Source organism: Eulemur rufifrons, chromosome 16 (assembly GCF_041146395.1).
Source record: "Eulemur rufifrons isolate Redbay chromosome 16, OSU_ERuf_1, whole genome shotgun sequence".
Taxonomy (NCBI): Eukaryota; Metazoa; Chordata; class Mammalia; order Primates; family Lemuridae; genus Eulemur; species Eulemur rufifrons.
The window spans coordinates 96367677-96391139 of record NC_090998.1 but is presented as its reverse complement, the minus strand read 5'-3'; the positions used below and the strand labels follow the sequence as shown (position 1 = coordinate 96391139).

Sequence of the window (23463 nt, the reverse complement as noted above, 5' to 3'; positions counted from 1 at the left end):
AAGCCCAGCTCCGCCCCCGCCAGCGCCCAGCTCCGCCTCTCCCCTCCCAGCTCCGCCCCGCCCCGCGGCAGCCCCACCCTACGTCAGTAAACTTGGAGAAACCAGAGTCTGACTCCGCCTCCTTTATACCCGCCCTGGCAGGGATTCGGGCGCGCGCGACTCGGGCGCCAGCCGGAAGTGCGTTGCGGAAGCCGCAGGGCGGGGCCAGACCGCGGCTCAGGCCACGGCCCTCGGGGCTGGCTGCCTCGCATCCCCTGTGACGCAATTCCGGTGCGCCGGCTGTAGAAGGCTTGACGGTCGCGTGGCCGTGACGCTGCGGCGAGAGTGGGAGCGGGAGCGGGAATCAAGGGTTCTCTGCCGTGGTGAGGCCTGGCGACTGGGCGGCGACTCCAGGGCTCCTGCACGCGCCGCCGCCCCCCTCCAACCCCGCCGCGCCTCCAGACTCCCTCTATTCTGAGAGGCCCCGGGCGGCAGCCTCTCCCGGCCCTGCAAGGGGACCCCGAGAACGCGTGCAAGGCCGCGTACGTCTACTGTGGACTTCTCGGATGCATATTTCATTTTTCGTTTTTTTTCCTCGTTCTGTGACCCCCTGAAGGTTAAGGACTACTGAATTAGAAGGAAAACGCCGAGCTGGCGCTCAGTGGCCTCGTACGGCCCGCCCTGAGGGCCGCCGGGGCGGCATAGGCGGGCTGGGGAGGGCAGAGCGTGCTTACTCCGTGTAGAGCAACCCGGGTTTTTTTTTGTTGTTTTGTTTTCGTTTTTGTTTTTTGAGACAGAGTCTTATTCTGTTGCCTGGGCTAGAGTGCCGTGGCGTCAGCCTAGCTCACAGCAACCTCAAACTCCTGGGCTCAAGCAATCCTCCTGCCTCAGCCTCCCGAGTAGCTGGGACTATAGGCATGCGCCACCATGCCTGGCTAATTTTTTCTATATATATTTTTAGTTGTCCATATAATTTCTTTTTTTTTTTTGGAGACAGAGTCTCACTCTGTTGCCCGGGCTAGAGTGCTGTGGCGTCAGCCTAGCTCAGAGCAACCTCAAACTCCCAGGCTCAAGCAATCCTTCTGCCTCAGCCTCCCAAGTATCTGGGACTACAGGCATGCGCCACCATGCCCGGCTAATTTTTTTTTTTTTTTTTTGAGACAGAGTCTCACTCGGTTGCCCAGGCTAGAGTGAGTGCCATGGCGTCAGCCTAGCTCACAGCAACCTCAAACTCCTGAGCTCAAGGGATCCTCCTGTCTCAGCCTCCCGAGTAGCTGGGACTACAGGCATGTGCCACCATGCCCGGCTAATTTTTTCTATATATATTTTTAGCTGTCCATATAATTTCTTTCTATTTTTAGTAGAGATGGGGTCTCGCTCTTGCTCAGGCTGGTCTCGAACTCCTGAGCTCAAACGATCCGCCCACCTCGGCCTCCCAGAGTGCTAGGATTACAGGCGTGAGCCACCGCGCCCGGCCTAATTTTTTTTATATATATTTTTAGTTGTCTATATAATTTCTTTCTATTTTTTTTTTTTTTAGTAGAGACGGGGGTCTTACTCTTGCTCAGGCTGGTCTCGAACTCCTGAGCTCAAGCAATCCACCCGCCTCGGCCTCCCAGAGTGCTAAGGATTACAGGCCTGAGCAACCCATTTAAAATCCAAATTCTGAGCTTCAGGGTTAAGAGGCTACCTGTCATTTAGCCCCGTCTGACCTCCCACTCCCTGTCTTTCAGAATGTGAAGTGAAGCCGGGGTGAGGTGTTTTCTCACGTGCTGGGGGCCCGGAGTTGAGAAGGGGTCGGCATGGCCAGCATCACCCAGCTCTTCGATGACCTCTGTGAGGCCCTCCTGCCTGCTGCCAAGACTCACCTGGGCCAGCGCAGTGTGAACCGGAAGAGGGCAAAGCAGAGCCTCAAGAGGGTGGCCTACAATGCCCTTTTCACAAATCTTTTTCAAGACGAGCTGCATCAGCTGCAGCCTGACCTGTCAAAACTCCCAGTGAGAAACAAGATCCTCATGTTGTCCTTTGACTTGAGAGTGGGTGGCCTGGGCCTGGAGGCAGACCGTCTGGAGGAGCTGGTGGAGGAGCTTGAAGCAGCCCCTTGCTGTCCGCTTGTGGAGGTGGGGTCTGTTCTGGATCTCCTGGTTCAGCTGGCAGGGAGTGGTCCCCCTCAAGTACTGCCAAGAAAACGGGGCTACTTCCTTAACAGCAAGCACGTTGGGAGAAATGTTCCGTATGGCGGGTACGATTGCTGTGACCTGAGTGTGTCTGAGATGGACATTCAGTCTTTGATCTCCAGAGAGGAATCTTTGTGTCACAGCATGATCCAGGAAACACTTCAGGTGATGGAGGCTGCCCCAGGCACTGGCCTGCCCACGGTTGGGCTCTTTTCATTTGGTGACCCTTGCAGTGACAGATTTGAGAGAGACACCCGGGTCTCGCTCTTTGGTGCCCTTGTGCACAGCCGCACTTACGACATGGATGTCCGACTGGACCTGCCCCCGGTGCCAGACAGTGCAGACCTCTCGGGACTGGCCATTAAGGTGGAGTATTTGTTTGTCCTGCTTCTATCTCTCTGGGGATTTGGAAAATGCCTTCTTTGGCTGTTCTTTTATCACGGTAAAGGTAGCATGGCTCAAGTCCAGGTCACCTGGTGGCTGAGCTGTCTTGAGGCAGGGATGCTGGAGTGGGCTTGCTGGTGCCACCCTCCTGAGCAGGGAGGGTACTGCCTACCTGTGGGCCACAGCGCCATGCTGCTGTCCATCTTTTACCTAACGGAGCATGTTGTTAAGTCATTTCTGTCCTCTAGAGTGCCTGTTTAAATTTAAGTTAATTGAAATGAAATAAAAAATTCAGTTCCCTTTTTTTTTTTGAAACATAGTCTTACTCTGTTGCCCGGGCTAGAGTGCTGAGGTGTCAGCCTAGCTCACAGCGACCTCCAACTCCTGGGCTTAAGCAATCCTGCCTCAGCCTCCCGAGTAGTTGGGACTACAGGCATGCACCACCACACCCAGCTAATTTTTCTTCTATTTTAGTTGCTCGTCTAATTTATTTTTTATTTTTAGTAGAGATAGGATCTTCCTCTTGCTCAGGCTGGTCTCGAACTCCTGATCTCAAGCAGTCCTCCTGCCTCAGCCTCCCAGAGTGCTAGGATTACAGGTGTGAGCCACCACGCCTGGCCAAAAATTCAGTTCCTTAGTTGCGCAAGTCACACGTAGCAAAAATATTTGTTCATGTTGCGCATGCATTTCGATGTACTGTTCCCACCTATAATGTGGGGATTTTTTTCTGTGTTATGATGTAAGTCATCACTGACATTTGTGCTTTATAAATATCGCTAAAACTATTATTTTCAGTCATTCCATTACTATGAAATATTTAGGTTATTTCCAGTTATAAATGGTGTTACAGCAGACATCTTGGTGTACATTAATTTTTTTGTCTCTAGTATGACTTTTTTTTTTTTTTTCCTGGAGACACAGTCTCGCTCTGTTGCCTGGGCTGGAGTGCCGCGGCATCAGCCTAGCTCACAGCAACCTCCAACTCCTGGGCTCAAGCGATACTCTTGCCTCAGCTTCCCGAGTAGCTGGGACTACAGGCATGCGCCACCACACCCTGCTAATTTTTTCTATATATTTTGAGTTGTCTAGCTAATTGCTTTCTATTTTTAGTAGAGATGGGGGTCTCACTCTTGTTCAGGCTGGTCTCGAACTCCTGACCTCAAGTGATCCTTCCGCCTTGGCTTCCCAGAGTACTAGGATTACAGGTGTGAGCCACCACACCCGGCCGGAAATTGAAAGTTTTAATAAATTATTTTGTTTAATTCCTTAAATGATTTGTTGGAGGAAAACATTGTACAGTACACATGTGCTAGGCCTTTGCCGCGGTGAGCAAACAAGTGTGTGTGTAGCCCTGGGGCGAGTCGTGGGCGCAGCGGAAGGGGTGGTGACGTGCTCTTCCCTGTGCTCCGCAGGTTCCTCAGAGTGCGGATCAGTGGGAGGATGAAGGGTTCCAGTCAGCGTCCAATTTGACGCCTGATTCCCAGTCTGAACCGACCGTGACCCCAGACGTGGACCTGTGGGAAGCTGCGCTCACGTGTGAGCCCAGCAAGCGGAGGTGCTGGGAGCGAGTTGGATGGTGTGTGAGCCTTTCTCTGCCTTCACGTGCACCACCCGACCCCACGTGAGCGCGGCCTTGGCACGTGGAGCGCAGTGCGTGCTCAGTGAGCCCGGGCAGCTCAGATGAGATTAGGAATCTGGAAGTTTCAGTCCCACTGGTGTACAAAATTGTCTGAGTCCTGCGAGTGAAGAGAGACGCACAGGGAAACGACCTCCAGCCTTTAAGGAAGTTCCTGCGTTGCCGTAATCTCAGCAGAGTGGTCCGTAGGCAGCCGAGTTACACCCTTATCACCAGGGCTCCCAGGTAGCCCAGGGCTGCCTCACAGGCTGTGTGGTCAGTGCCAGGAAGAGATGCTGTCTGGGCACAGGGTGCCGTGCAGGAGCCTCTCCCACACGTGGAAGAGCTGGGAGTAGCACCCTGGCTGCCGGGAGATTCTGGTTGCAGCATCCTTTCCCCCACGGGTGCTGGTCGCTTGCTCCCTGGGTGGAGTGGCCACTCCCTCCCTGGGCTCTTCTGGGTCCGGAGGTCTCTGCACTCAGGGACCTCCCGGAGTCTTTGATGTGAGGGTATCTCTCAAAAAACTCCCAGCACTGGAGTCGAAGACACACATTGCCCTACTGTTGGGTCACGGGACCCCCTTTTCACATCCAGTCCACTGGCGATTCTCTGGTATACCTGTTTGGGGAGCGCTGAATTAAAGAATCAGGACTGGCCAGGAGCTGAGTTACCCCTCACGCTGCCCCAGGTCCTGCAGTGTCCCCTGGAGAGGAGCACATGCCCAGTGGGCTTTCCTTGATGATGTCATCTTCCCCCCAAGTGGATCCCTCCGGGGCTGCTTGGCTCCCTGCTTCCCAGCACCAAGGTGTGGGCAGTTGTCTTGCTTTTCTGCCCTGTAACGTGCTGCTGGCGCCTCAGTCCTGTGTTTTTGCATGTGCAAAGCAAGTCTGGTGGTCCTGCTCTCTGCTAACCCCTCACATGTTTAAACACTGGCCCTACAAGTTACTGCTTTTTTCTGTAAATATTTGCTGGTGGTATTTCATTTGTTAGCTTACACTTTTCTAGGTTTAGTTTTGTGGGTCATTGTTTAGGAGACATGATGACTCGTCAGTTCACCATCTTTGTCACCTGTTCTTAATGCACTTAATCCGTTTCATGTGCTCTGAAAGCACAGAACTGACCACAGAGCTCAGCACTGAGGAGCACCCTGGTGGTGTTTCCTATGAGGAGGACTACAGCTAACATTCCTGAGACATTGACGTGTGCCCAGCAGCGTGCTTAGCGCAGCCTGGGCGGCTTCTGCAGGCACCCTTCCCCAAGGCCTCACAGAGCAAAGATGCTCTGGTGACAGCAGCTGTCATGGGACCTGTACAGGGCCATGTGGTGGCTGGGCCCGAGTGCATCTCTCCCGTGCCTCTCCACTGCCCATTTGGTTGTAAAGCTGACCTATGACCCCTGACATTGCAGACAGGTCAGGCTGAGGCATTGAGACAGAGTGTTGCTCTGTTGCCCAGGCTAGAGTGAGTGCTGTGGCGTCAGCCTCGCTCACAGCAACCTCAAACTCCTGGGCTCAAGCGATCCTGCTGCCTCAGCCTCCCAAGGAGCTGGGACTACAGGAACAGCCACCATGCCCGGCTAACTTTTTCTATTTATTTTTTAGTTGTCTAGCTAATTTCTTTCTACTTTTAGTAGAGACGGGGTCTCGCTCTTGCTCAGGCTGGTCTTGAACTCCTGAGCTCAAACCATCCACCGCCTCGGCCTCCCAGAGTGCTGGGATTACAGGCGTGAGCCGCTGTGACCGGCCTTGGTGAATCTTTTGATCTTGTTTCAGTTCAAATCCAGCCACCTGCTAGTTTTCTGCTGCCAAAGCTCTGATCACTGGTGGCTAAAGAAGCTGCTGCCCAGCCAAAAGCAGAGCCCCTTCCGCTGTCTCTCCAAGACCCCTGGAGGGCCCCCTCCCCCATTCACCCTGAGAGCCAGCGTTGGCTGAGGGCTTGCTGCCCTCCCGGCTGCTGGGCTGCAGGGGCTGGGCCAAGGCAGGGGCTTTTCAGAGCCTCGAATGGTGGGTTTCTCTGCATACATCACCCACGTGGGGCAGTGTTGTCGTTACACATAGGTGTGGGGACGTGTGGGAGTGTGGAGTTTTCACGCAGTAAGCCCCAGTTGCTTCCCTGTGTTTTCTTGCTGTCCATCACTAGCTTTTTTCCCTCGGCTCTGATTCACCAGCTGCCTTCTGTCTCCCTCGCAGCCCCCCTGGCCACAGAGAGGAGCCCTACCTCACAGAGGCGGGCAGGGACGCCTTCGACAGGTTCTGCCGGCTCCGCCACGGGGAGCTGCAGCTGCTCAGCGGGGGCCTCCTGCAGGCCCCGCAGCCCGTGCTGGTGAAGGAGTGCGAGCTGGTGAAGGACGCACTGAACGTCCTCATTGGGGTCGTGTCCGCCACCTTTTCCCTCTGCCAGGTGAGACGTGCTCGCTGCTGGTCGTGGGGCCCGCCCTCCGCCAGTCCCTGTGTGGGCAGAATGCGGCGCAGCGCAGGAGCGGCAGGGGAGGCCTGCCCCGCGGCCGCAGGTGGTTGCAGCCACAGTCATCCCGTCTGTTTTCGAAAGCGTTAATTTATTGATGTCCTTTTAAGAACTGAACAAGAAAGGGTAACATGCTTATTGCTATCAGTGAAGCAACAGAAAAGGCACGTCCGTTTCCGCTCCCAGCCTGGAGAGGAGCTGAGTTGCCGTCCGAGCCTCCCTGTGCTCCCGAGCGGGCCGGGTGCCTTCAGGAGCACCTGCCTCGAGGAGGAGTGTCACACGATTTGGGAACTCTGCCACTGCTCTTCTCACTTGACCACGGACGTCTCCTGGCCAGCGAGCTGGGGCTCGCGGGTTCTGGGCAGGCGCCGTGCTTCATCCAGCCCCCTTGCTGGGTGCCTGAGGAGTAAATGAATATATTTAGAAAAATTAAGTCTTGTTCTGCAGCTTTTTTCTTTCTTATAAGTGCTTATCCTCATCATCTTTTTTTTTTGTTTGTTTATTTGTTTTTGTTTTATGAGACAGAGTCTCACTCTGTTGCCTGGGCTAGAGTGAGCGCCATGGCGTCAGCCTCGCTCACAGCAACCTCAGACTCCTGGGCTCAAGCAATCCTCCTGCCTCAGCCTCCTGAGTAGCTGGGACTACAGCCATGCGCCACCATGCCCGGCTAATTTTTTCTATATATTTTTAGTTGTCCAGATAATTTCTTTCTATTTTTTTAGTAGAGATGGGCTCTCGCTCTTGCTCAGGCTGGTCTCGAACTCCTGAGCTCAAACGGATAGGCCCGCCTCGGCCTCCCAAGTGCTAGGATTACAGGCGTGAGCCACTGCACCCGGCCCTCTTTCTGTATCTTAAGTGTTCTTTTGTGGTGGCTTCTCAGACTTGAGTGTGTACTGGAGGAACATCCAGCAGTCGGCCCGGGTGCTCAGGTGATGCTAGTGCCGCTGACCGCTTTCCTGGCTCCTCGCGCCCTGGCACGAGAACAGCCATCATGTGTGGAATGAACTTGCTCACTCTCTGTCTCCGTCTCACCCCGCCTCTCTCTTTTTTATTGTGATAAAATACACATACCATAAAATTGACCATCTCCCCTCCCCCCCCTTTTTTTTTTGAGGCAGAGTCTTAGTCGGCCCAGGTAGAGGGCAGTGGTGTCACCACAGCTCACAGCAACCACAAATTCCTGGGCTCGAACGATTCTCCTGCCTCGGCCTCCCAGAGCGCCAGGAAACAGGCGTGAGCCACCGTGCCCAGCGTAAAATTTACCATCTTTACCATTTTTGAGTGTTTAGTTCAGTGGCATTAAATATATTCATAAATAGGTACATAATGTCTACCTCCAGGGCTCTCTTCATCTTGCAGAAATGAAACTTGCACCATTAAGCAAGCGCCTGCTTCAGCCCCAGCAGCCTCCACTCCGCCCTCCGTCTCTGTGGGTTTTCTGACTGCAGGTCCCTCATGGGCGCAGGCACGCACTGTCTGCCTTTGGCGTCTGGACTGTTTCGCTGAACCGTGTTTCCGAATGGTTCACACTCCATCCATCCATAGTGGAGTGTGTGTCAGAATTTCCTTCCTTTTTAAGGCCGAATGATATTTGATTATGTGTATAGACCACATTTTGTTTATTCATCCATCCATTGGTGGACAATTGCGTTGCTTCTGCCTTTGTCTGTTATGAGTAATGCCGCCGTGAACATGGGTGTACAAACACCTGTATAAGTGCTTGCTTTTAATTCTTACGGGTGTGTGCCCAGCAGTGGAATTGCTAGGTAATATGGTAATGATTCTGTTTCACTTTTTGAGAAACCAAATATCTATTTTTCCATGGTGGCACCATTTAACATACCCTCCATCAACGTGTGAGGTTTCCAGTTTCTACACATCTTTGCCAGCAATTGTTATTCTGTCTGTTTTTCAGACGGCTGTCCTAATGGGTGTGAGGTGGTATCTGATTGTGGTTTTGATTTGCTTTTCCCTAATGATGTGATGTTGAGCATGTTTTATATGTTTGTTGGTCATTTGTGTGTCTTCTTGGAGAAATGTCTGTTCAAGTCCTTTTCCATTTTTGTACCAGGCTTTTTGTTTTTTGTTGTTGAGTTTTAAGAGTTCTCTATATATTTTGGATATAAATCCCTTATCAGATACATGATTTGCAAATATTTTCTCCCATTCTGTGGGTTGGTTTTTGCTTTGTTGGTAGTGTCTTTTCATGCATAATTTTCATGTGGCCCAGTTTGTCCATTTTTTCTTTTGTTGCCTGTGCTTTTAGTGCCATATGCAATAAATCATTGCCAAAGTCCAAGATCATGAAGATTTGCTCTTTTTTATTGTTTTTTTTTTTTTTTGTTTTGTTTTGTTTTCCTAGACAGGGTCTTGTTCTGTTGCCCAGGCTGGAGTGCAGTGGTGCCCTCATAGCTCACTGCAACTTTGTATTCTTGGGTTAAGATTTGCTCTTATGTTTCTTTTTTGAGAGTTTTCTACTTTTAGCTCTTAAGTGTGCCATTTTGAGTTGATTTTTTTTCATGGTGTAAGACAGGAGTCCAACTTAATTCTTGTGCATGTGGATATCCAGTTGTCTAGCACCATTTGTTGAAAAGAGTGTCCTTTCCCCATCGAATGGTCTTGGCACCCTTGTTGAAAATCAGTTGGCCACATATGTATGAGGGTTTATTTCTGGACTCTATTCTATTTAATTGGTCTGTGTGTCTATCCTTACACCAGTACCACACTGTTTAATGATTATAGCTTTGTAATAGGCTTTGAACTGGGGAAGTGTGAATCTTCCAACTTTGTTCTTCTTTTTCAAGATTGTTTAGGCTATTTGGGGTCCCTTGAGATTCCATGTGAGTTTTAGGATAGGTTTTTCTATTTGTGCAAAAAAATATTGGTATTTCAATAGGGATTGCATTGACTCTGTAGATCTCTTTGAATAGTGTTGTCTTTCTAATATTAAGTCTTCTGGTTCATGAACATGTGATATCTTTCCCCTTTTTTTTTTTTCTTTTTTGAGAGAGAGTCTCTCTCTGTTGCCCGGGCTAGAGTGCCGTGGCATCAGCCTAGCTCACAGCAACCTCAAACTCCTGGGCTCAAGCAATCCTCCTGCCTCAGCCTCCCGAGTAGCTGGGACTACAGGCATGCGCCACCATGCCCGGCTAATTTTTTCTATATATATTTTTAGTTGGCCAGATAATTTCTTTCTATTTTTAGTAGAGACAGGGTCTCGCTCTTGCTCAGGCTGGTCTCGAACTCCTGACCTTGAGCGATCCACCCGCCTCAGCCTCCCAGAGTGCTAGGATTACAGGCATGAGCCACCGCGCCCGGCCTCTTTCCATTTCTTTAGATGTTTAATTTCTTTCAGCAGGTGTCACTTACTTATTTTGATTTTCTGATTGAAACCATCAGTAGTGTTTTATAGTTTTCATGTGTAAGTTTTTTGCCTCTTTGGTTAAATTTATTCCTAAGTATTTTATTTTTTTGTTACTATTACAAATGGAATTGTTTTCTTAATTTTCTTTTCAGATTTTTCATTGCTAACATATAGAAATAAAACTGATTTTTTTGTGTTGAGTTTGTGGCCTGCAGGCTTTGCTGAACTTTTTAGTTCTGAAAATTTTTTAATGGAGTCTTTAGGGTTACATATATATATGCATATATATGATTATATCATTTCAAAACAGATAATTTTCCTTCTGCCTTTTTAATTTGGATACCTTTTATTTCTTTGTCTTGTGTGATTGCTCTGGCTAGGATTTCTGGTACTATATTGAACAGATGTGGCAAAAACAGGTATTCTTGTCTTGTTTCTGATCTTAAGAGAAATACTTTCAGTCTTTCCCCGTTTAGTATGATGTTTGTTGAGCGTTTTTCATGTATAGCCTTTATTGTGTTAGGGAAGTTCCCTTATATTCCTAATTTATTGAGTATTTTCTCAGGAAAGGGTGTTGAATTTTATTAAATGCTTTTTCTGCATCAGTTGGGATGATCATGTAGTTTTCTCCTTTCATTTTATTAATGTGGTGTATTACATTGATTTTTTTTCTTATGTCGCGTTCCTGGAATAAAACTCACTTGGTTATGTGTTTTAATTTAGAAATTTAAGATGGAGAAGCACCCCTTCAATGGTTAGGAGAGACACAAGATGGAAATAAAGATTTTACAGGTCTTGGGGGCAGGGGTCGAGCATGGCACCTGGAGCCGCATCCACACAGGGGTCAGGGAACTTGTGGGAGAAAGAGGGGCCCACGGGCCAACACTTTTATTGGGCTCCACGGTGCACCCAGACAAGGTTTCTGCAGGGAGTTTTGACTGGTGGGTTTAACGCAAGCAGGCAGGAGGCCCGGGAGGTCATGCCGTGCCCAGGAGGTGGTCGCTTGGCGGGTTGGCATAGTCCCCTGGGGTGTGGGCTCAGCGGGGCCAGCCGAGTGGCAGTGTGTGGCTGCCCCACAGCCGGTGGTCACCAGGAGGCAGAGAGCTGAATTGGCCACATAGAGGGACTGGGAGGGGGTCAGGAGTGACGCGGCCCTGCCGTGGCACGGAAGGTCTGACGCACACTCAGGGGTGCCGGGAAACGCAGAGTGGTAAGAATTCACCACATCATGGTGTGTGATCCTTTCAGTGCTCTGCTGGATTTGGCGTTTAGTGTTGTACTGAGAATTTTTGCGTCTATATTCATAAGAAATACTGGCCTGTAGTTTTCTTTCCTTGTAGCATCTTTGCCTTGAGTTGGTATTCGGGTGATGCTGGCCTCACGGGATGAGTTAGGACGTGCTCCCTCTTCCGCTCTGGAGTGCGAGGAGCACTGGCGCTCTACGCGCCGTGGGCATCCGCCAGCGCAGCGTCTGCCTCTGGGCTTTTCTTTGTTAGGAGATTCTTTTTTTTGTTTTTTCCTTAAACTGTGATCAAGTACATATGACATAAAATTTACTCTCTTCTCCTGTTGGGGGGTTTTGATTACTGGTTCAGTCTTCTTATAGGTCTGTTTAGATTTTCTATTTCTGTCCTCGTCGATTTGCTACTTTGTGCGTTTCCAGGAATTGGTCTGCTTCACCGAGGGTATCGATTTGTTGGCACACAGTTGCATTTTCTTACAGTGCTTTTTATTCTATAAAATCGTTAGCAATGTTCCCACTGTCGTTTCTGATTTTAGTCATTTGAATCTTCTGTCTTTTTTACAGTCACCTTTTTTCGTAATCATTCTAGCTGAAGATTTGCCGATTTTGTTGATCTTTTCAAAGAACCAGCTTGTGGTTTAGTTGATTCCCTCTATTTTCTACTCTCCGTTTATGTCTGCTCTGCTCTTCGTCGTTTCTTTCCTTCTGCTCTCTTGGTGAATTTCCTCAGGGTGCACAGCGCGGTCACGGTTTGACAGCTGTCCTTTGAGCGGAGGCACATCCCGCTGTGACGTCCGCTCTGGCGCTGGTGTTGCTGCGCTGCGTGTGAGGGTGTCTAGGACACTCCGTGCCCTGTGGTTCTGGACGGTGTCGGGGACGGTGTTGGGGACGGTGTTGTGGACAGTGTTGGGGATGATGTTGGGGACAGTGTCTCGGATGGTGTTGGGGATAGTGTCGGAGACGGTATTGTGGACGGTGTTGGGGACAGTATCGGGGACTGTGTCAGGGACGGTGTCGGAGATGGTGTCGGGGACGATGTCCGGGACAGCGTGCTGTCAGGACTCTGTGCACATCTTCCGTTGTTTCCTCTGGGCGCGTCCCCAGGGGCTGAAGTATCAGGCTTACTGGCAGGTGTTTGTAAAGCTCCCGCCACAGGCAGGTTGCTGGTGTGCACGTGTGTTTCGCGGGAGCCGTTGGTTTTCTGCACCCTCTTCCACGGTTGGCATTTTAAACGTGTGTTTTCAGTGTGGTCAGGAAAAAATTATACCTCGTTTTGGTTTGTATGTTTTTTGTTACGAGGGCTGGGACAGTTTTCAGTATGCCTTTTGGGTGTTTTTGCTTTCTGCTGTTAGAACTTCCCATTTGTGCGTCTGGCCTTGGGGCCTGGTCTCGGGGCACTCTGAGCAGTTTGGTGGTTGGGGTCTGCTGGCTGCCCGGCCCTTGTGACCCCTCCTCTGCCCCTGCCCAGCCGGCCCAGGCCTTCGTGGTGCAGCGAGGCGTCCACGTGTCAGGAGCGTCTCCCGAGAGTGTCAGCAGCCTTCTCTCGGAGGTGGCGGAATACGGGACCCACTACACACGCCTGAGTCACTTCTCCCTGCAGCCCGTCCTCGACTCCTCCTACAACAAGGGCCTCGTGTTCCAGGTACGGCCTCGGCCTCACGGCTGTCACACGCCTTCACGAGAGCCGTGTGTGCCCCTGGGAAAGAGGGTCAGAGATCCGACTCCAGGACCACTGAGTCCAAACCTTTGGTTTCCATGGTAACACGTGAAACCCGGCAGTTACTCTTCAGCAATGGGGTGACCGGTGCTGATGTTTGACCTCAGCCGTCATTCTGCTGGACATCTGGGACAGATGTGTTTGGGTCACGGGATGGGGAGGCAGGTCCCCCGAGAGGAGGACCGGTGACGCGGGCTGGGCAAGGCAGGCACAGTGTGGGGGGCAGGAGCCGCCTGCTCCCCACGGGCCCCGGTGCCTTGCGCGACTGGTGGGGCAGGGCTCCCGGGGGGCTGGTGGGACTTGCAGGTGCTGGGGGCTCTGAGCCCTGCCGGGCTCCAGGAGTCGCTGTTTGCTGAGAGACTTGCAGCCGGCCCCTGGCTACTCGGTTCCGCAGGGGGGAGAGGACAGGCGTGCAGACGAGCAGGGCGTTTGGGAGAGCTGAGAGCGCGTAGGGCAGACGGGGAGAGGCCCCAGGGCCCAGGAGGAGCTCGGCTGCCTGGGCTCCTTCGTGCGTTGGTGCCGTGCGGGGCTGCTGGGGTGACAGGTGGCATTTAGGTTCCAGGCAGTGCAGGCTGGGGAGGGGGGGTGTGGCCCGAGCCGCATGGGGACGACCTTCCAGGCGCAGGAGCAGCGAGTGTGGAGGCCCTGAGTGCTGAAGGGAGGAGAACGGGTCAGGGTGGGCACCTGGGCCGGGGCCGGGGCAGAGAGGGGATACCAAGGAAGGCAGGACATGGTTCTTGGTTGTCTGGCCGGTGGGGCCAGGCCAGGCCACGTGACGCCTGGGGCTGTGCGGGCTGAGGTGGTTGCAGGTGTTCCTGTCCTGGCATGACCCAGGGGCCGTGCTGCTGCGGTGTAGCCCAGCACCCTGGTGCCGCCCAGACCCCTGGGGCCCGAGCAGCTGAGGCCTTCCAGGGCCAGCACCTGTGTGCAGAGCCTGGACAGCCTTTTCCAGCATCACCCCGGGACCCCGGATGGGTTGTAGCGCCAGGCTTTGCGGTGGGCCCATGGCTTCCCGTGAGGGGTCCTTGCTTCTGGCCTGGCCAGGGGATGGACTTAACCCACAGGTGCCACTGTGTGGGCGTTGGAGCCGCAGGGCCGAGGTGCAGAAGCAGAGCCCTTCCCCAGCACTGGTGTGCGTTCAGGCCCTGAGCCCACGGCCTTGTCCGTGTGCCCGGCCGCTCTTCTCCTGGCCCCTTGCCCACAGGCCTTCACCAGCGGCCTGCGGAGGTACCTGCAGTACTACCGGGCCTGCGTTCTCTCCACACCGCCCACCCTGAGCCTCCTCACCATCGGCTTTCTCTTCAAGAAACTGGGCCGGCAGCTCAGGTAACCTCGGGCTCGCTGGGCGGGGGAGGGTCAGCTCTGTGCCCTGGCAGGTGGCAGGACGGCCCTGGTGCTGGGTGCTGTGGGTATCTGCCGGCGGCCTCCGACCAGCCCTGCCCTGGCCCAGGGGCTCCTGCCTGGGCAGCACCGAGGGTTAGTAAACCACCAGGCAGGGTTGGCGAGTGCCCTCAGGAGGAGGGAGGGGGCCGGGGCTGGGTGAGGTGGGGGCCTCCACACAGCAGACCGAGGGCTGCGAGTGCCCGATGCAGTGGGGCGGGGAGCCGGGGGCCTGGCAGGGGGTTCTGGCAGGTGTGTGGTGCTGCCGTGTGCAGCTCAGACCCAGGCGCAGGGCAGAGGGGCCGCAGGGGTCCTGGTCCTCCAGGCCAGAGCAGGTGGTGACCTGGACAAAGCAGTGGGGGGCTGGGGTGGAGCCCAGGTGTGGGGCGGGGGAGTCCCAGACGCGAGAGGGCTTGAGTCCTGGCTGGAGCCTGGGAGCGGGCGGGGAGCTGGGGTCGGGGTCTGGCCCGTAGCGCAGACCTGGGTTGCTGGGATGCAGGTGGTTCCTACAGCCGGGGTGGCTGGGTCGGTCACTTTGGGGAGCAGGAAGATACACAGGGATTTTGCTCCCCTGGTGTCTGGTCCAGGCCTGGGCACCTAGAGCCCCATCGCTTGGTCTGACCCGGCCTCTGGGTCTAGGTACCTGGCGGAGCTCTGTGGCGTGGGCACTGCGCTCCCGGGAGCCAGCGGAGGAGGGCCCAGGGCTGCGTTCCCCACGGTGAGTTGTGCCCCCCTGCTGGGTGCGGTGGCCTGGCCAGCTCCAGGACCTCCCCTGGGGCTGCTTCTGGGCAGGGCTGCCCCTCTGCTCTGAGCGCTGGCTGCGCTGAGCCTGCCTGCCCTTGCCGTCCGCAGGGGGTGAAGCTGCTGTCCTACCTGTACCAGGAGGCGCTGGATAACTGCAGCAACGAGCACTACCCCGTGCTGCTGTCCTTGCTGAAGACCAGCTGCGAGCCCTACACGCGGTGGGCACAGGCCTGGCTCCCCAGAAGGGTGGGGCGGGGCTGCACTCAGACCAGGCAGGTGGTCGAGAGCGTCCTCTTGCCAGACACCTGCTGAGTGCAGGGGTCACACACCAAGAGGAAGGCAGGCTAGGTGGGCTCTGGCGGTGTGTCCTGGGCAGGAGGCCATGCCCTCCTCTGCCCACCATGCCCACCTCACTGCTGGCCACACCCATCCCCAGCCAGGTCCACCTCACTGCCACCCACCCCGACCACACTGTTGGCCATGGCCACCTCACCGCGTTCCCGTGGTCCATAGGTTCATTCACGACTGGGTGTACAGTGGGGTCTTCAGAGATGTTTACGGCGAGTTCATGATCCAGGTGAACCACGAATACCTGGGCTTCAGAGGTGAGTGGCGGCTGGCTGCTGGGCAGAACCCCCACACCTGTGGGCCTGCGGTCAGGGCCTTCGTGGCACAGGCCGCCCGTGTGTTCTCTGCCACCTCTAGATAAGTTTTACTGGACCCACGGCTACGTGCTCATTTCCAAAGACGTGGAGGACTGCGTACCTGTGTTCCTGAAGCACATTGCCTACGACGTGTACGTCTGCGGGAAGACCATCAACCTGCTGAAGCTCTGCTGCCCCCGGGTGAGGAGGGTCCCGTCACCCGCCTGCACCGGGGGCGAGGGCCCTGTGCTTGGGGAGGGGCGGGCTCTGGGGGCCCCGGCCAAGCGCAGCGGCTGTGCCTGGTCCCGGTGCCGCCTGCCCCCGGCTCTGCCCGGGCTCACCGCAGGCTCTCCCTCCTGCAGCATTACCTCTGCTGGTCTGACACCCCCGTCCCCCGCATCTCAGTGATTTTCTCCCTCGAGGAGCTGAAGGAGATTGAGAAGGACTGTGCCGTCTACGTGGGGCGGATGGAGAGGGTGGCTCGCCACAGCTCCATCAGCAAGGAGGAGAAGGTGCGAGCCCCAGCGTCTCGGGGCTTTCTGTGCACCTCCTGCGCCACCTGGGAGCAGGCGGGGGGAAGGGTGTGCGGTGTGCACCGTGCAAGATGGGGAGTGTCCCCTCTGGCGTTTCCCATCCTGCCCGTGGCTGGGTGGGTGCTGAGGGGGAGCCGGATGCCCAGGACGGGGGCTCTGTCCTCTCTCCGGGGCCTGGGGGGCCTGGCTTGAACCCCAGGCTTTGCTGACGTGGGCAGCTCCATGGGGGTTTCCCTTGGGCCCACCAGCTCCGGACAGACCCAGTCCTGGCTGAGCCCCGGGGTCAGGACCTGGGGGTCCACACCCATGTGGCCTCTGCAGGCTCCCTCCTGCTCAGGGGTGGGTGTGCCTGCGCCGGGGCTGCGGGTATCCTGTGTGCTGAGGGGACTGTCTTTGGGGGCAGTGCCATCCCCAGGGACACTCTTTCTGGCCTGTTCCCCGGTGGGCAGCAGGGAGCCCTGGGCAGAGGCAGACCCAAGAGGCCAAGTGGGGAAGCCCCTCTCTTAGACCCCCCTGGTCTCCCTCCAGGGTAGGCACACTCAGCCTGGGGCCTGCGCCCCAGATGTCTCTCTGAGCCTGTCAGCTCCAGCTTGTCACTGCTCAGAACGGAGGGCGTCTCCCTGTCACTGCCTGGTGCCCTCACAGCCTCGAGTTGTTCCTCCCGCCTGCTGACCCTGATTCTGCGCAGGGTGTCAAAGGGGCGGGTGTGACAACAGTGGGTGTCCCAAGCATCTGTCCCCTTTCCCAGGCCATCCTAGGTGAGGGGACAGAGGATTAGGACACTTTGTTCACCCATTTTCTTTCCCAGGAATTACGTATGGAAATTGCAAAACAAGAGCTAATTGTCCATGCCCGGGAAGCAGCGTCCAGGGTGCTGAGTGCGCTGAGTGGTGAGCACGGCCCAGGTCCCCCACTTGGCGGTCTGGGGGCCCCTGTGGGGGCTCCTGGTGACTGTGCACCTCTCCCCATCCCCACGCAGACCGGCAGATGTCGGAGCAGATGGCCTTGGACGCCCGGAAGCGAGAGCAGTTTCAGAGGCTGAAGGAGCAGTTTGTGAAGGACCAGGAGGTGGGTGGGTCTCGCCCCTGCGGGGTTCGGGCTCGTGGAGTCCCCATTTGACAAACCCGGCTGTGCGTGGTGCAGCGACGCCTGGCGGCCAGACAGGAGGAGCTGGATGACGACTTCAGCTACGCCCGCGAGCTCCGCGACCGGGAGCGAAGGCTGCGGGCCCTGGAGGAGGAGCTGGAGAGGAAGGCCAGGTAGGCGGCGGGGCTGAGGCCCAGGGCCCCACGGCGCCGTTTGGCCTTAGTGTCGGCGACTTGACTGTTTTATTTTGAAAATCGTGCAGCATACATTCAGGTAGAAAGACCATATACAGACCCCGGGGTGCCCCCCGCCCGGCCCAGTGCTTCTGGCCACTTGGCTGTGTTCAGGGACCGTGGCTGTCCTGGAACGTGCTTATGGTGGGTTTTCTCGTCCACGTGAGAATCGAGGCGAGGGCCACACGCTGTGTGGGTGTCCTGGCATGTGTCCAGCACAGCACCCGAAAGTCTGTGTCCCTGTGGTGTCACCATTGCCCTGTGACCTGGGATCGGGCCTGGAGCCCTGAGGGGCCGTTCGGCGTCTTAGAGAAAGCCCGTCCTGCTTAGCCTCGCGGGGGGCCTGTCGTCGCCGCCTTGGCCGCTGCTCGTGGGGCCGGAGAGGGGTGTGCGTACAAGAGGGAGGGTGTGTGCATGCACGTGAGTAGGAGAAGACAAGGCACAGAGACCGTGTTCTTGGCCTGCGGCAGCCAAATTGAAAATGTCCAGTTCAGATTTGGGCCCAGTTGCCCTTGGAGAGAGGCTCAGTCTCTGGGAGTGACAGGCAAGGCAAGCTTTGAACTCGGCAAGTAGAACGTTGGCGTTGGTTTTGCTTCATGTACTTTCATGCGTTAGTCTCGGTCCCTGGGGTTCGCGCCTGCAGACTGGGCAGGTGGAGGCACCTCAGAGGCGAGGCCTGGCCTCCCGCGGGCTCTGCGCATCCCCCCGCCCCGGCTGTGTGGGGTCTCGTGCTGGTGTCCGTTAGCCTGACGGGCCAGGGTGGGAGGTAGGTGGAGAGGCAGGTGCTGCCCCCCGGCTGCTGTGAGGGCCCAGAGGGGAACGGCCGTGTCAGGGAGGTGCCCACCAGGGGCCTCCGTGGACATCCGAGCCCAAGGGGTGCCCGTTGGTGACTGTGTCCCCACTGGGTGGGCTTGGCTTCAGGCAGGCGCTGGTGGACCATTACAGCAAGCTGTCTGCGGAGGCGGCCCGGCGGGAGCAGAGGGCCCTGTGGAGAATCCAGCGGCACCGGCTGGAAAGTGCGCGGCTTCGTTTCCTCGTAGAAGATGAGAAGCGCATTCAGGTATCGCCGCGGTGTTAGATGGAAGCTTTTCCTCTGGCTTTGGGGGTCTCTGAGCCCCCTGAAAGTGCACACAGACCTGTGTGCCTGTGTAGGGTCAGTGGCAGTTCCCGTCAGCTGCAGGAGGGCCCTGTGCCGCCCGCTTTGTGACACGCAGTTGCACGGCTACAGGTGAGGAGCTGGCAGGTGCCGAGCGCTTCCACAGCCCAGGCTCCTGGCCATGCCCGTCACCAGCCCCGTCCTGCTCCGTGCACGTGGCAGTCGTGGGCAGCGGGGCTGTGGCTGCTGTGCTGTGCCGGGCACCAGCTCTGCTGGTCACCCCTCAGCTGCTGTTCTTGTCTCGCGCTTGACTTTCAGGGGCTGCTGAAAGACGCGTCGGAGGTCCACATGCCCCAGGAGCCGCCGGCCGTCCCCCCGCGTGCTCCCTCCCAGGTGAGGGCCAGGGCAGGACCCGGGTGTCCCAGCTCCGAGTGGGGCGTGCTAGGCCTGGCCATGTCCACATAGTCCTTGGCGCTTGGTGACTGTCAGCCACGGTCATGGAGTTAAACTTGGGAGACGGGGTTAGGTGGCCGGAGAGAAACTGAGGTCAGACTGGGTCCAATGGCTGTGTGTTTCAGGCCATGTCTCCAGACCCTGAGCACCCAGACGGAGGCCGAGGCTGTGACTCCAGGCTCCGAGAGCAGCACGGGGCTGCCTGGGATTGCCCAAGTAGGCCGGGCACGCCGGCACCACCGCTCCTGGGCGCCGCAGCAGTGGGGGCTGGTGGCGCGGGGCCCCGGCAGGTGGCGGGGGCTGAGCAGCCTGTGCAGACCGGCGAGGTCCCACTCCTCGAGGAAGTACTGCGGACCATCAGCTCAGACCTGCCCTCCTCGGCTCCTGGGGAGACACGCGCAGCAGCCAGCGCTCCGCCCCCCGGGCTGCAGGAGTACGACTTCAGCACCGTCCTGAGGCCAGCTGTGGCCCCTGCGCCTTCACCAGGGCCCTTCCTGGCTGTAGAGGGCTGCTCGGGCAGCTCAGAGCAGCCGGTGTGGGGGGTCACTGGTGTGCAGCCGGATGCACGTGTCCCTGACACACGGGTGGCTCAGCCTCAGCCACAGCCACCCAGGCACATCCGTCCTGAGCGGGGCAGCCGGCCCACAGAGCAGCTCCTCGGGCACCTGTCAGGGGGTGGTGTTGCCACAGAAGGCTGCGCTCCTGGGACAGCTCCCTCCCGGCCACGCTGGAACATCCACGGACACGTGTCGGACGCCAGCATCAAGGTTGGGGAGAATGTGTCAGACGTGGCTCCCACTCGGCCACGCTGGAACATCCACGGACACGTGTCAGACGCCAGCATCGGGGTTGGGGAAAACGTGTCAGACGTGGCTCCCACTCGGCCACGCTGGAACATCCACGGACACGTGTCAGACGCCAGCATCAGGGTTGGAGAGAACATGTCAGACGTGGCTCCCGCTCGGCCACGGTGGAACATCCACGGACATATCTCTCAGTCCCACTTGATGCTGGGGCCACTGTCACCAGAAGCTGAGCCCAGCATGCCCACGCCCCACCGGAGCCCCCCTGGCCAGTTGTCCCAGGCAGGCCTCAGCCTGGGGGCACAGAGCCCTGCCCTGGAACATGGGCCACAGTCCCCTGTGGACACGGTGCTGTCAGTCTCCTCCTCCGGCTCGGGCAGCGGGGAAGAGAGCAGCCTCCTAACCACGCCCTCTGCTGTGGCCAGGCCCGATGCTCTGGGAGACGGCGTCCCCGAGGAGCCAGGTTAGCGTGGGGCCCTGTGGGGCCACAGAGTCCCGGTGGGAAGAGGGAGCAGCTCACGAAGCTGCCCTCAGGGCTCCTTTGTCAGCCAGGACCTGAACTGCTGTCCTGGGCCGGTGGAGGTACGGCCAGAGCCAGGGCCAGCCCCACTGTCCCCTCAGTAGGCACTTGGCCCTGATGTCCCCTCCCTTCCTTCTGTGTCCACCCAGGCCCAGGGAGGAGTGGAGGCGCTGAGGACCTGTCTTCGAGTCGGCCTCTGAACCCACAGGTCAGGGTGGACACTTCTCGGGGGCTCTGGGGGCCCGGGGTCGGGGAGCACACGGTGAGGGCTCCGTCCCTCTAGGGCCCATGTGCTGTTTCCTCGTTTTCAACACGGGGAGGGGGACCAGTGAGCAGTGTGCTGGGCGGGAAGGCATTTCTTTGAGGTTGGCCTGTTTGTAGGAAGACACAGCTGCCCTGAGCAGCCCAGGCTCCGGCAAGGAGGAGGTGGACGCGGAGACGGACGCGGAGGCGGAGGAGGAGGAAGAGGCCCGGCGCTGGGGCCGGGAGCAGGCCTACCTGGAAGGCCTGGCCAGGCAGTACCCCCTGGAGCAGTACCCGGACAGCTACGAGTGCATGTGTGAGTGGGCGCCGCGGAGGGTGGGCGCCCTGGGCCGGCACGTGCCGCTGCGCAGGCTGACAGCCGGCCTCCCTCAGCGGAGCCTCCTGCCGCTCACCTGCTGCACCACGTGCGTCCGCGGGCCTTCGCCTTCCCCGTGGACCCCCAGGTCCAGTCGGCTGCGGACGAGACTGCGGTGCAGCTGAGCGAGCTGCTGACGCTGCCGGTGCTCATGAAGCGCTCCATCACCGCCCCGCTGGCCGCCCAGTGAGTGCCGCCGCCCCCGCCCCTGCCCCCGCCCCCGCCCGCCCTGCCCCCCGGCTCCCCGCCCCTGCCCGCCCTGCCCCCCGGCTCCCCGCCCCTGCCCGCCCTGACCCCCGGCTCCCACCCCTGCCCACCCCTGACCCCCGGCTCCCACCCCTGCCCACCGCTGACCCCCGGCTCCCACCCCTTCCCACCCCTGCCCACCGCTGACCCCCGGCTCCCATCCCTGCCCACCCCTGACCCCCGGCTCCCACCCCTTCCCACCCCTGCCCACCCCTGACCCCCGGCTCCCACCCCTGCCCAGCCCTGACCCCCGGCTCCCACCCCTTCCCACTCCTGCCCACCCTGACCCCCGGCTCCCATCCCTGCCCACCCCTGACCCCCGGCTCCCACCCCTGCCCGCCCTGCCCCCCGGCTCCCACCCCTGCCCACCCCTGACCCCCGGCTCCCACCCCTGCCTGCCCTGACCCCCGGCTCCCACCCCTGCCCGCCCTGCCCCCCCTGCCCCCCGGCTCCCGCTGCAGCATTTCCTTGGTGAACAAGGCCGCGGTCGACTACTTCTTCGTGGAGCTGCACCTGGAGGCGCACTGTGAGGCCCTGCGCCACTTCCTGCTCATGGAGGACGGCGAGTTCGCCCAGTCCCTCAGCGACCTGCTCTTTGAGAAGGTGACCCCAGAGGCGGGGTTGGGGTGGCGCTGGCTGCAGAGGGGAGGTCCTCTGGGAGGGGAGGCCCTGTCCCCTGGTGCAGCGTGGGGCCCTGGGCCCTGCTGACTGGCATCCGTCTGTCCCCCCAGCTGGGGGCTGGCCAGACGCCAGGGGAGCTGCTCAACCCGCTGGTCCTCAACTCCGTCCTGAGCAAGGCCCTGCAGTACAGCCTCCATGGGGACAGCCCGCACGCCGCCAACCTCTCCTTCGCCCTCAAGTTCCTGCCCGAGGTGTTCGCGCCCAACGCCCCGGACGTGTTGAGCTGCCTGGAGCTCAGGTACAAGGTCAGCAGCGGCTCTCACCACGCGGACAAGGGGGCCTGCCCCGTGGGGCCGTGTGCCGAGGGGCCGCGAGCTGAGCAGGGCTTCCCACGCAGGTCGACTGGCCCCTCAACATGGTCATCACCGAGAGCTGCCTGGGCAAGTACAGCGGCATCTTCTCCTTCCTGCTGCAGCTGAAGCTCATGATGTGGACGCTCAAGGACGTCTGCTTTCACCTCAAGCGCACAGGTGAGACTGCCCGGGACGCGCCCCAGGCCTGGGACGCCGCTGACCCCCTGCTCTGCCCTCTGCAGCCCTGCTGAGCCACATGGCCAGCTCCGCGCAGTTCCGGCAGCTGCAGCTGTTCAAGCACGAGATGCAGCACTTCGTGAAGGTCATCCAGGGCTACATCGCCACCCAGATCCTGCACGTCACCTGGAGCGAGTTCAGGGCCAGGCTGGCCGCGGTGCGTGACCTCGAGGACATCCAGCGGGCCCACGCCGAGTACCTGCACAAGGCCGTCTTCAGGTGAGGCCGGGGATGCCTAGGGGCCCCTGGGGCCTCGTCCCCACGCCTCCCGGCGCAGCCCACTCAGTGGCACTGCCTCCCGGCAGGGGGCTCCTGACGGAGAAGGCGGCGCCGGTCATGAACATCATCCACAGCGTCTTCAGCCTCGTGCTCAAGTTCCGCAGCCAGCTCATGGCCCAGGCCTGGGGCCCGGCCGGGGGCCCCCGGGGCGCCGAGCACCCCAACTTTGCCCTCATGCAGCAGTCCTACAGCACTTTCAAATACTACTCCCACTTCCTGTTCAAAGGTGAGCTCCGGGCCAGGGGGGGCTGGGGTCCGCCCGGGCAGGGTCCCCATCTGCGGGCAGAAGTCTGAGCCGCTCGCTGACCCCCAGTGGTGACCAAGCTGGTGAACCGCGGCTACCAGCCCCACCTGGAGGACTTCCTGCTGCGCATCAATTTCAACAACTACTACCAGGACGCCTGAGGGCCTGCTCCGCGGGGACGTGAGGAATAAAGGTGCCCTCGGCCTGTCACTGTCTCTCTTCTCTCCGGGGCTGGGGACAGGGTAGGAGGGAGGAATGACCACACGCAGGCAAACTGAGGAAGCAGGTGGTTTATTCAGGGGCCTGGGAGACACGGTGCGGGCTGGAGGAGCTGCCTGGTCCCTGGGACCAGCCCCCTGTCACCCACACACGTGGCCACGCTCCCGTCCTCACGGGGAGCGCCCTGGGCTGGGCTGTGCTGCTGAGCCGGC

General features: G+C 58.2%; 1 protein-coding gene across 3 annotated transcripts; it reads left to right on the top strand.

Annotated features, from left to right (window-relative positions):
• Nucleotides 1–327: 327 nt before the first annotated feature.
• On the top strand, nucleotides 328–23242 carry TUBGCP6 (tubulin gamma complex component 6). Of its 3 annotated transcripts, none has more exons than XM_069491635.1 (26): nucleotides 328–362; nucleotides 1713–2522; nucleotides 3953–4116; nucleotides 6344–6554; nucleotides 12693–12866; nucleotides 14146–14267; nucleotides 14961–15039; nucleotides 15174–15283; nucleotides 15579–15670; nucleotides 15771–15910; nucleotides 16072–16221; nucleotides 17051–17132; nucleotides 17222–17310; nucleotides 17386–17501; nucleotides 18483–18621; nucleotides 18976–19050; nucleotides 19236–20376; nucleotides 20583–20641; nucleotides 20815–20992; nucleotides 21070–21238; nucleotides 21760–21901; nucleotides 22030–22224; nucleotides 22317–22449; nucleotides 22515–22728; nucleotides 22815–23014; nucleotides 23102–23242. In XM_069491635.1, exons 2-26 carry the CDS (start codon nucleotides 1782–1784, stop codon nucleotides 23191–23193), a joined length of 5007 nt encoding a protein of 1668 aa, XP_069347736.1. In that variant the 5' UTR covers nucleotides 328–362; nucleotides 1713–1781; the 3' UTR covers nucleotides 23194–23242. The 3 variants fall into 3 exon arrangements, 2 of the variants coding, with proteins under 2 accessions (XP_069347736.1, XP_069347735.1); XM_069491634.1 differs by having other exon boundaries at nucleotides 343–521; XR_011235771.1 differs by lacking the exons at nucleotides 22815–23014; nucleotides 23102–23242 and having other exon boundaries at nucleotides 343–521; nucleotides 22030–22217; nucleotides 22515–22575.
• Nucleotides 23243–23463: the final 221 nt, after the last annotated feature.